Here is a 13,378-nt window from a genome sequence, read left to right as displayed (position 1 = left end):
CTGTGTACCCAAGGCACTGGAAACTAGCATGAAAACTGTTTTGAGAGGAGACAAACAATCCTGTGCTACCCGCCGCACAGCAAAGCTCAACTCTGTGTGCTCTCTGAATTAACGTATGATTATACGGGATTGGCTTCTGGCTAACCAATGACATCGGTGAACCTGGAGAATATTTTTCACCCTAGAGGTGCATTCAAAATGATTGGGTTGACAAGTTCACATGGGCGAAAACAGATAACCTACCTTCTTCTCTGGCAACTGGCTGTTGCTTTAAACAACTCCTCTACAGACGTTTGCATACAGACATGGTATACTTTTCCTTACTCGTATTTCTTGTCTAATTCTGACAGAAATAGAAGTAAAATTGCAGTTACGGTGTGCCAAATAGGCATGTCAGTCAAACGTTCATCAGTTGCTTCCATGAGTAAACTATTCTATTTTTTTAACCCAATTGCCAAATGGATAAAGAAAAACATTTGGGAATGCAGTTTAAAGGTTATTTATATCTCAATGATTATGTACTTGGATGACCTCGAGGATGTAATTTGACAATCATGCATTTGACTGACTGTAAAGGTCATGGGACTGAAAAGTTGCTTAATAATTTTAGATTTTTGCAAGATGGGAAAGTGTGTGGGATTTTTTGTTTCTATAAGACTGTATTTAAAACTGATTATGTATTATTTTATTGCTATATTTGCCTAAAATTTTAAAAAGGAATTAAATAATTCGACATTTAAAGCAGTTTATTTTATCCAGTTTCTAAAATGTAGTTAAATCTAACAATAAAATAACAAATCAATTAAGTGACAAATAAACAGATTTTCAATCAATTCATTATTTGTCGATTTGAATTAACTTAATTTTAAAATTATTTATATTTAACCATATTTTAAAACATGCATTAAACCATTTTAAATGTGGCTTTTATGGATTTCTTCATTTGAAGATTCATTTATTTACATTGTAAAAAAAAAAAAAAGAAAACTGATAAATGATTCCTTCATTTGATTTTTTTTTTTTTTGTGCCACTTGTAAACATTCATTAATTAAAATGCAATGAGACAGTGGAATAGGCATGGATAACATGATGACTGAATCATTTCAGTTTCTTTTACACTTATACAGCACTATCTGTGTCAAACCACCACCATACACCATACACGTTACACGAAACACAAAACTGGTTGACTTGCCAAAAGTGGCATCTGTGACAGTTACAAAGTGCTGCAGTATAGTATGCATGCATAGCAGAGTTAGATGAAGAGGAGGCAGGTGATCAGTCTTAAGCTTGCCTGTAGAGAGTTACCACGTGGCTGACTAACAAAGACAGATTAGCATCCTGAAGGTATGGCGTTAAGCTAGAGATCCTCAACGTGACTTAGTGTGGCTAACGTACCGTAGGGTTAAAGAAATCACACGATGTGTTGGGGAAGACATCCATCTTTGGCTTTCTTATAAAACTCCAAGTAACTCAGTTATCAGCAAAAGAAGATGATTAAAATTTGATGCTAAATGCTAATATACATCGCTGTGGCAAACAAAAAAAAATCTCGCAGACTGGATTGCGTTTGAAAAGAGCAGTATTTGCAAAGCCAAACTCTAAAATCGTTATCAAGTGCCCTCTCCTTGAAGGGTGAGTAATACTTGAGATGCAGGATGTTTCCTCTTCTGCCAAGCTTTTCAGCAGAGCACACATCCCTCATAGGAGGTTCTCTTTACCGTATTGACTGGGGATAAGTTTGTCACTGGATCCGGATTAAAGTCTTAGGCCTATCTGTAAAATGGAGGAGAAAGGAGGGGTGGAGGAGGGAGGGCAGAGGTTTGTTTACCTATATTGGCTGCTGTGTACCGAAGGAAAGCGGTGGATGAGAGAAGGAAAAAGTAGAACTCCTGTTCCAATGTCACCTCCAGATTGGACATCTCAGCCGAGACAGATAACACACACAGCGCTCTTAATTAATCATCAGCGCCATATCGATGTGTCAATAAGCCCTCACTTGTCAGCTCAACAGCCGCCCTCCATTAAACCTGGAAGCCCTGGAGTTCTAATTTAGCTTCTCCTGCGATGCTCCATGGCTGCCTGAACGCAGTGCGGCAACCTACGGCACGTCACTCAAGCCAAGCGCTCAGGCACTTTTACGCTCAAAATGTTGAAGGACAAAAGCCTCCTTTCCACTTCAGATGCCTTTCACCTTTAGAAAAGCTTTCAATCAGAACCAAAATAGCGGTGTTTACTCTCGAACCTAGCCGAGAGACACTTGCAGATACGCAGACAATATGATGTTCGCAGTGGACAACAGTGTCGCTTTACCTTTGGAGCCGGCGTTTAATCCGCTTCAAATCCTATTAGAAAAGAGATCGAGCCTGTTCGGCCCAAATGCAGATCAAACGTTACCTATGTCTCTGTTCTCACCAAATGCAAATGTTGTTCTACCCCTGAAACCAAATGAATAGTAAATGAACGAAACATAGTGGCGGAGTTTGCATGCAGATTACCTGCCCAAAGACCTGAGCCTAATTATTATTCATGTTTACAAACTTTCATCTCCTGAGGACGGCCCAGCCCGCGACGGCGCATACATAATGAGCAAACAGACCACGCTCTTCATGTGGATCCGGACATGCATTTATTCATGTAGCCCACACACGCACACACATATTCACTTACAAAACACACAGCGCTCGTTGTGTCTCAGGGGGCCAGACATTTATGAAGACGCCAGTTCGATGGCATTATGGCAGCATTACGCATTCTTGGCTGCAGCTTCCCCCCGATACAACCGGTGTCCCGTCCCACTTCTGCATTGCTTAAGAAGGCCTGTCTCCACAAGCCTCGAGGGAGATGCAGGAAGAAGCCTTGGCCGTCACGGTCTTGCGCGGCATCCCGGCACCGAGAGGCTCTCGTAGATTCTCAAGCCATATGGACGACGGAAAGCAGTGTGTGTGCGCATTTGTGCAAATGTACAATGAGGCAGGCTGCAGAATAAGAGAATGAAAACCCTACAGATGAGACAGCGAGAGCTATTCCTCTGGCCACGGGTTCTCTGTGGGCCATTGATTGAGTATGCTTAGACCCCGGGGTAGACTATTTTTCCTCTGGATCCCTTTTCGTGTGTGCGCTTGTGTATTTGCCGGATAAAATCTTCCATAAAGCATCTTCAAACTCCTCTCATTAACCTCGTGCCACGGCGGATGTGGTTTATAGCGCTCGGGCTTTGAAACGTAGGGCTGTAATTCCAGACTTACATGTTTCAAAGGATGATTTCGCATTCTGCACAGCTTCCAGCTCTTATATATAAATTTCTTGCAGTTAAATTGAGTGACTCATAAGTCAATGGCTGCAAAATGTAAGAGGTTCTATAAAGTAAAGATCAGTGTGGTGTATTTGATTTGTCTTTAGTGAAGATGGGCGCCTCAACTTCATTATGAAGCAATAAATCATTCCGAGTACGCTAGATTATAAAATATTAAAAGTGAAAGACTTACACTGAGGTCTGTGGCTATCAATAAGATTTAGGAGGTTAACATCAATAAAGTTTATATATACACAGACAGAGTTCATATATATAATATGTACTTAACTGCATGCTTTGCACTTTTTGTCCTCTCATCAAATGTTTGTGAGTTTTGCTCTATTTTCTGGCCATCTGCATGGGTCTGAGGGTAAAAAAAGACAGATTATTCAGGGTAGAGGGTCTGAGTAAAGTTACAGCCCCCAACCACAATCCCACTCACCTTGGCTACATGCTGCAGGTCGTGACACTTAACGGTGCTTCAAGGGTTTTGTGGATGACACACTGTCCTGGATAGAAACATTAACACCCAAAAGGGCCATCTGCAAGAAATTCTTGTGTTAGCCTGCTATTTTATAACAATTCAAATATAATTGATATATTAATATAAATACATAAATTTGATGCTGATTACAAATAAATAAAAAAAAAAAAAAAAAAAAAAAAATATATATATATATATTTTAATTATATGGCCATTTTAAATTATTTAAATTCAGATTTATAAAGCATGCATTGATTTTTGTACAAATCCGTGCATCTGTCAAAACACCATACATAATTAACAGTGTTATACTATTATCCATTATAACATTAATTATGCATTATAATATTACTCATGATATTATAATTTTATCAGCTTAATGGCAGCATACTGTCTAATTCCTGAAAATATTACACACGTCATCACACCAGTGAGAACAGCGCTGATGAATAGGATTAATAATACATTAGGGTGCAACTTTGTCCTTGAGCCCGACCACTGTACTGAGAAGCAGGGCTTGAATAACTGGAATAACAAGATTTCAACTGCAAATTTTAAAGGGCTGTATTATGGAAAACAGGATTTGCCTTGCTTTTCTGAAATAAGCATGTACTACGTATGTACAAATGAACAAAATGTTTACATACTGTAGACAATGAAAAAAGATCATACATTGAAATGGGAAACTGTCACAGTATTGACGTCTACAACAAAAGCATATTAACAGAACACATTTACAACCTACTAAAGCATCAAATCTGACACGTAGAAATCGAAGTGTAAAAAGGTACGCTTCATTGATTTGCAGCCATAAAACGATTGAAAGTTCTTAATTTTCATGGAGATTTGACTATTAAAAGTGAAAGCAACCACTGAGCAGTCTTTACCATAATACAAATGATTTTCTTTGCTCTTTGTAAATGTAGACATATGGTACACAAACAAAAATGGGAAGCACTCACTGTATTGACACTGTATTGCCATATTTACAGCGAATCAAGGCTTGGAAGCGGACAAATATAAATATTGATTATCATTTTTAAAAGTTTAATTTTAAGTCACACTTACTTTTACACTGATTTGCAGCCATAAAATGACTTAAAGTTTTTAATTTTCAACAAGGATTTACAAGCAATAGCGACCAATAATTGAGCAATGTTTGACTGCACAAGTGAACAGATATAATCAGTAACTATCAATGAAAATTAGGACATTATACACTTCTTGTCAAATGCTGCAATCGAATGAAAGGAAGAAGGTAATTGTACCCGTAAGCAATGTTCTGTCATAAATGACCTGTCTCTGCCTGTGTAAAGGACCATCTGACATACAACGTTTGATGGATACTGCAGAAAACATATCAGCATGTTCATGATGAAGCATGATGCAATGCTAGAACTTAAGCACAAATGCTTTCCATCAGGGTCATTTTTAGAGGTAGAAAACTGATTCGCTGCCAAAATGGAATGACATCTTATTTGTAGCACCAGGACATCCAATTTGCGGCCAGACGCTCAATGCATTAGGGCGATTTGTGCTTAGCATAAAGGTCAAAATGAGGACAGTAAATGGTCATGTGAAACTAAATTGGGACAGCAAAAACCGATAGGACTTCAAGAAAACTGATTTGAACAAAAGTGGATAATGTTCTTTTGCATAAGAAACACTGCACTGTCAACAAACTCCTGGAACAGAACACTTGTGCTTGATGTCCAATACAGCGTAGCCGACATGGGAAGAAATGTGTTATGGCAAGTGCCTGTGCACCTGAGAGGCAAAAACTAACCATGAGTAAATGCAACGACCTCACACTGTGGTTCATTCTTGATCTCACCACTCAGCTCTGACTTCACACCCGGCTTGGCGTGACCCGGGCTCAGGGTAAGAACATGGGCCCTCAGGAAAAGAGCACCAGGGTTCAGGCAGCAAATACAAAGAGCTTACTCACCTTTTCAATCAAAACAGATACTGATGAAGTCTCAGGTGTTACATGGAATGGATCTCGATGTAGGATATGGTGAAAATGACATGCGATTGTTGACTCTACAACCTAACAGAAGTTGTCAGACTTGTAAATACAGTCACGTATCAATATAGACTTTGACAACGGCATGTTTTAAAATCAATTGACTTTGCGTGCCCTTTTGCAATAGGACAGACTGAATTATTCGGCACATGTTCATCCACACCATTGTGATAATGTGGGCTTGCTCTCAACATTACCTGAGCCAATCCATATTTCCACCCCCTGCGCTTGTTCTGGAGACTTCTTGGCTGCCCTTCACTGAAGGAGAGGGGAAAATTGGGTCTCTCTGTCACTCTCTCTCTCTTTCTCGAAACCAGCAGATGAGCACACCTGCAGAACGTCCCCTGAGACCTGCAGATTATGCATCCCTCCCTCCAATTCCTCGACTTCTCCTACCTCACTCTCCGGCAGAAGGACAGAGGGCATCTCCCACCGAAGGTCAACAAGAATGAGATCCGCCATGGGACCGGTGCAGGAGGGGACTGCGTCGATGCATTCAAACATAAGATGCGATGCCTGAGAGAGCAACTAAAAACATTGGGGTACGAAATGACATTTGAATTACAGAACAGGCTAATTACAGCAACTGAAACACATTTTTATGTATGGCACAGGCTGTCAGATGCTTTAGAAAAGCCTCCCTGTGGGTCACCTTTGTTATTGACCTATGTAGCTATATTAGATGGAGACATCTGTCCCTCATAAATCAAGAAATATCTGTTAATGTGAGCATTTATATGTGTGTTTTTAGATACTTTATATCGACTGCAGCCAAATTTACCTTGTGGGATCAGGATCTGCTTTTAGTGGCTTTGATCAAGTTCTACAGCAGATCAATAAAGGACTCCATAATTTCCTCTGATCTTCACATATACAAACTTCCAAACAAGCAACTCTTTAGAAATGTTACCCGAGTTGAGTAATAATAACAGATCCTTTGCTAAGCTCCGCACCTCTTGGTAACTGCTGCCAATCTTTACAATATTTCAAAGGAATAAACTAGAGATTTACCTTAATTAGTGTGCCTTATAGGTAAAATATGCTCACACAGTGGCAAAAATTGATTGGGCTGGAATGAATGGTGACATTGAAAAGAATTTTTGTCTGCCTTTTTACTTCAAAGAAATAGTTTAACTACACAAAAAGAAGAATCGTTCCACACTTTTGGAACATTGAAATTGAAATTCTGTCATTAATTACTCGCGCTCATGTTGTTCCAAACCTGTAAGACCTTCGTTTACCTTCGTAACACAAATGAAGATATTTTTTATAAAATCCGAGAGCTCTCTGACCTTGCATAGACAGTAACGCAACTGACACGTTCAAGGCCAAAAAAGGTAGTAAGGACATCGTTAAAATAGTCCATGTGACGTCAGTGGTTCAACCTTAATTTTATGAAGCTATGAGAATACTTTGTGTGTGCAAATATAACAAAAATGACTTTATTCAACAATTTATTCTCCTCGGGTACTGTTGTAAATGATTCCAGTCTGTTTTACAGTCTATAAAGAAAAGAAAAAGAAAAAAAGACATCCATATTGAGAGCACAGGTGTAAAAATACAATAGGAATTACAGGGGGGGAAATATTTTGCTGTATCCTGCGAGATGAAATGGACATAGGATGAGAGACAGAGGAAGATAGAGAGAGGAAAGCAGACTGACCAAGATGACAAGACCATATTGAACGTCCAGCCATCTGAGATAGAAAAGTCTGAAAAAAAGAAATGAAATAGATTCTAGTATGAGACTTTCACATAGAGAAAATGGCAGAAAACAAGTAATAGAGCAAATGGAGAAGGTGAAGAAGGCACACAGCACAGGTGGCAAACAAATTAACTATTCCATTAGCAGAGCTGATTATTGCTATATGTGCTATTCTAAGCAGTTCCCTTACTGAAACAGATGTTTCTCTATATATTTACAGGCACATTATTTGAAATAGGCTAGTAAGGGGGTATTATTACTGAAGATATAAGCCATAAAGAAATTATATTTGGCTCACACACTTGTTTTTATGATAAAATGCCTTCATCTTTTTTAAAGAAACTCCCTGACCTCTGCAGGTCCTCGAGGGACAGAAACAATTACATCAAATTCACCTGTAAACAAGCCTAACTGGCTTTTTTTAACCTAACAAAGGAAGTGAGGGACATGGGCGGTCGGTCTCTTAAGTGTTGCTCTGTGCTTTGTGCTCCTGTAAAGGTGCAACATCCAACTGCCGCTGCAGTAATAAGCACCATCTTTCTACCGCATTGTCGCACACCTTCACAATCTCTCCTTCTTAATTTGCTCCCTGTGGAGCAGTGAATGATTTCGTCTGTTCTATCCTTTATATTAAACATTTCACCCTATTAGCTCTCAATAATCATTTTCTGCTGCCACAGACAAGGTGATTTCCCCAGGCGCATAAAAACGCAATAACATCAGCCCGGTTGCCGAGCTAATATTGCCATCATTCGTTTTTATGTGTCTCCCGCAGCCTGGGGAAAACACCTCCTAAGAACTCAGTCTCTCTCTCTTTCTAGTCTTATGAGGCAAACCCAGAGCACGTAGCATTTGTACCTTTCAAAAGTTGCAGAGAATCCAATTTTCTGCAGCGCTAGCAAAAAGTTGCCATATGAAGGAGGGAAAAAAATCAAGTGCCAGAAAGGGACCTAATTTTGTCCTTCCTTCACTGTACAGATAGGTAACATAATCTTCCTCTTCACACACCAAAAAGGACAGTAACCCGGAACTAAATGTCCCTTAAATAAGCTCCTGGAACATGAGGCAAAGCTTTCAAGGAGGTTTTTGTCACTCTTAAATCCTACAATGCTTCATCCTTTGAGAATAAATAAGTGTTTGTGTAATTGCACTAACACAATTGAATATCAGCATGGCTATGATTTATTAATTACAATTATTATCACACTTAAATGCATAATTTTACTGATAAAATATGATTGATTAATTCTGGTTATTTTTAATAACAGTTACAAAGTATTACTTTATCTATCTATCTATCTATCTATCTATCTATCTATATCCATCTATCTATTGTATCCGTACATCTGTCTATCTATCCATCTATGAGTTTAGATAGACAGAGATAAAGAAAAAAACTATATATATATATATAGTTACAGTTACATATATATAGTTATTTACACTCACACACTTTATGTATACATTTTCAAACACACAGTCAACATATGGTATATAAGACAATACATTTATATTCTGTAATTATAATATATTTATAATTTATAATTATAATTAATTGCAATTAATTAAAAAATAAAATCGTTAACAATTAGCTTATTAAGTACATAAATAAGAACTAAACAACAGCTGTGCTGATATTCAAACCAATAACTGAAATGCAAGTACAGATTAATACAGAATATAGTTAATACTGAGTAACATTTTTAGATAAATATTGCCAGTAACTATGTCTATTTTTTTTTTTACCTATACCACATCGGAATTAAGTGATTAATTCAGTGAATCACTTATAAAGAAAGTCACTACTTTAGTTCCTGAATGAAATGCTGGTTTTGAAAGAATCAGTTAAGTGAATGACTCAAAAATTCACTTATAAAGAAAGTCATTTGTCACCACCTTCTGGCATAACTTCTGTATAACCTGCAGAAAGATCTACTGAAAAATCCCACCACTAACACAAAGACTGACAGTCTGTCTGGAACATGTAAACACAGACAAGCGGAGTGATATGAACTGAAAAAAATAACTCTGTTATAATGTTATCTTTATCATTTCAAGTAGCATTTACACTATACTTGTAACCAAGAAAAAGCCATTCGCAAATTCCCTGCATCCCACAATGTTTATCTCTAATATCGGTCAGGGTGATATCAGTGGTAATGACAGGTATCACGCGTGATTGCTAAACCTCAGACTGACACTTTCACTAATCAAAAGACTGAAACTAGTACACGCATGCTTTGCGTGTGACGAAATATACAAAAGAAAAATCCTCTACGCAGGTCAGATCAGCTCACTACTTCATTACACATGCCGTGAAAGAAAACATCAATATTTTTTACACCAAGGCATGCGGCAACTCTTCATCTAAGTGGTCTTAACAACACACCCTCCCTCTTTTGTTCTGGCATCTCTCGGTTTCTGCAGGGAGTGAGAAAAATCTCTCATTAGGAGCAGGTCCAGAACAATCACTCAATATCTGACTCACTGGCATCTCTGTGTTTTTGTTGATTGCAGGCAAAAGCAATCAAGAGATTCTCTCTCTGTCTCCCTCTCGCTCCTGAATAGCTGATTACTTTTTTGTCAGGATTAGTGGCATCCATCTTATTCTTTATTCATGCGCTCTCATTAACACCGTGCGCTGAAAAGTGCCACTATCAAGCAGATGAACAAGAAGGCGGCACACTTTTCTGATAATTGTAGAGAGGAAGGGATTTTAGCCAAGCTGGAACACGCTGCGAAATCCCATAATTCTCAGTCTGCTTGCTCGACGCGTCCCCGGCACCTCCATCTTAATTGGAGGCAGACTTCAGGTGCAAACTCGCCAGCGTGAGGCAAAGATGAAATCAAATTACATGTCAGAGTCCGGACAAAGTGGGAGCTGATTGAGGAGTAAATGGAGGCTAATCTCCTCCGGTGTTTTCGGAGGCGTGCTGCCTGAGTTTCTCTGAGCTTCGCCACCGAAGACGAGAGGCAAGCTGAGAGCAATAAATAGAGCAGGAGGAAGCGCAGGCTAGTGTGGGATCTAATCACACAGACAGTGTGAAGTGTTAAGGTATGACGATAGCGTCCTGACGTATGTGCAAAATGAAATACGGCCACATGATGTGGAAGATTTTTGCAGTATGAACTGTGCACAGTATGCATCTTTTCTACATCATTTGCCAAAATCTGCAGCATACATCCAGAGCGCACTGCTTGGTCAATGAAGGTCTTACTATAAAAGATAGTTCACCCAAAACATAAAGAATCTGGCTCTATTTACTCACCCTTATGTTGTTCCAAACCCATGTGACTTACTTTCTTCGGTGGAACACGAAGATATTTTGAAAAATATCTCAGCATTTTGGTACATAAAATTAAAGAAGAAGAAGAAAGTGAAGTTCAATCTTGTTTGGTCCCCAGTGCTTTTCAAAATATCTACCGAAGAAATAAGTCATACAAATTTAAAAATAAATTTTAAAATATTGGTCAAAAATACAGTAGTGTCAGACTTGTGTTGTGTTCCCCATGTGCTCCATGCCCATATTTGGTCCTTCCCGTTTCCTGTTCCTGTCATTGTTATTAGTTCATTATTAGTCTCCGTCTGTGTTTCAGTTCTTCAGCCCTGTGTTTCCCTGTCTCCCAAGTCCGGTATCGTTTGTCTTACCCCAGTGCTCCAAGTGCATTTTATATAGCACTTTATTGTGATAAATCATAAGTATTTAGAAAGAAACATTTTTGGACATGGGGTATGTATCCTATAAAGCAACACGTTCGACTTGATCCTACATATCTGGTGTAATGAATGAACTGGATTTCACTGAAAGCAATATTAAAAATGGATTAAAAATGCAAAAAAATCATCCGTTTCTGAAATGACACCTAAACACCAATTGCTTGATTAAACAAGCACGTTACTATCAATAATGTAGTAAACTAATGTTTAAATCCCTTATTGCATAATGCGTACGATTTCAGACATTTTAAAAATCAAACAGTATATAGTGTATAGCTTTGCTCTAATTAAAAATCTGATCTGATATGATATTTTGAAGACACATTTAGCACATTCACAAACATGTGGGCAGCCACTAATTGATCACATGCAACACATTATGTTATTACGCTCGTTATATAACAGATGTCTTTCACTCAGGTGAGAAAGAGAGAACACGAAGACACACTAGCCAACTTGCACAAATCTCCTTAGCACAATAGATAGTTCAATTAAAACTCTGCACACAGCAGAATTAATGTTGCTGATTACCTGCGAGCTTGATGGGAAAGACTGCAGGCGAATACTATATATCAGATACCACCGACAGCACTTGAATTAGAAGCTGTAAAGTTGTTAATTAGAAACTCTGCTTTCAAGTTTGTTAATGGGCACCATATTAAACAAATCTTTGAGCAACTGTCTCTAAAGTAACTCCTTCACTAATTACTAAAGACTACAATTAGTACAACAGAAATTATCTGCTTCTAATTAGACCAGACTCCACATTATGAAACATCCCTAACATGAGAAATCCTTCAGCTCTGAAGCTATGGCAACTGCAGAGGAGAGAATTCATCTCTGCTCGTTAACTCAATTTATTTATTTATTTTTCTCATTACGAGTGGAGGGAAGCAGCTCTCTGCCATTTGCCTGTCATTCGGAAAAAGTCATGTGTATTCAGACGGTATTTACATAAACATTGTTAGTCGTGGCTAATTTGTCTGACTGATGCTCAGTCCTCAGAAGCATAAAAGACTTCGCAGGTTATGTTCTCAGAACAAGTTAGGCTAGTATATTGGATATTTGGAAGCCTGTCTCCACCATATAGGGAAAAAATAAATAAAAAAAGGTAACTGAGAGTTTAAAATTAACTTTTTGGGGGTTGGGGGGTGGAAAGTTGCATTTGTGAAAAATACAAAAAACAATATAAGATATACAGGTAAAAGAGCATATACATGTGAGACATACATTCACAATTACAAGAAATTTGTAATTAAAATCACAAATGTTAAACAGTTACACAAACACAACCCAACTGAGATATATCCACAGTTATGAGAAATAACACACAGTTATGTGACATAAAATATTGGTGAGCTAAATTTACATCCACAAGAATTAACATCACAAATGTCACAGTAAAAAATAAAGACAACTGAAAAAGTTCAAAATAAACATTATCCTTTTTTCAGGAGATGGAAAGATGCAATTGTAATTAAATAAAGTTGCAATTATGAGAAACCGTCATAATTTTAATACATAAGCACAATTCCAAAACATATTAATGGCTTCTCCTTTAGAAACTAATGATGAGAGATAAAGATAGATTCAGATAGAAAGAGTAATATGAAATGCAATATGACTGGCAATGCATAAGACATTTCCATCCCCAAAATCTGCATAATCAGACATAACAAAGCCTATTTGCATAATAAAACAGTAAAGACATCCAAAATAGTTTTACATTTATCTTGAATGGAGAGGCGCCACAGCAATTTTAGAAGCGTACCAAGAGATGGCGCTACTGTGACTCTCACTGACTGAACTGCAAGAACACATGCCAATCACAAAAAGCATATTCTTGCACTTCTGGATCTTCTTTTGAGACATTCAAAAGACATTCATATGAAAAATCAATATTAATTCAAAAGCAAAGCAGCAAAAAAACAATAGATATTACAAACACAATTTGACCTTTAGTAGATTAAATACTCAGATTTCCCAACATTTTTCATCTTTTAAGAGCAAGAAACACATTGGCATTCATTTCAGTAGCCTCTCAGAATCTCTAAAATGTAATACAAAGCAGATCTCAGCCACATTTCTCCAATAATAGCAACAGAGGGATAATAGCCAAGGCGAAAAGCTTGGTTTAAACAAATACTCC

At 37.9% G+C, this 13,378-nt stretch overlaps 1 protein-coding gene across 2 annotated transcripts in view; it reads right to left on the bottom strand.

Annotated features, from left to right (window-relative positions):
- The window catches only part of LOC131532186 (uncharacterized), a 62,150-nt gene that overhangs the window by 12,985 nt on the left and 35,787 nt on the right, over positions 1-13,378 (bottom strand). Inside the window, exons 6-9 of one of the 2 annotated variants that reach the window (XM_058763669.1) lie at positions 6,004-6,334; positions 5,729-5,830; positions 3,739-3,838; positions 3,586-3,660 (exon numbers count right to left, since the gene is read on the bottom strand). The exons of the other annotated variant lie outside the window; for it this stretch is intronic. Coding sequence (XP_058619652.1) covers positions 6,062-6,334 — 273 coding nt within the window. The 3' untranslated portion in view covers positions 3,586-3,660; positions 3,739-3,838; positions 5,729-5,830; positions 6,004-6,061. The remainder of the gene's footprint in view (positions 1-3,585; positions 3,661-3,738; positions 3,839-5,728; positions 5,831-6,003; positions 6,335-13,378) is intronic. 2 annotated transcript variants of the gene reach the window in all.

The sequence above is a fragment of the Onychostoma macrolepis genome, chromosome 23, assembly GCF_012432095.1.
Source record: "Onychostoma macrolepis isolate SWU-2019 chromosome 23, ASM1243209v1, whole genome shotgun sequence".
NCBI classification, from domain to species: Eukaryota; Metazoa; Chordata; class Actinopteri; order Cypriniformes; family Cyprinidae; genus Onychostoma; species Onychostoma macrolepis.
This window is presented reverse-complemented; position numbering and strand designations above follow the sequence as displayed.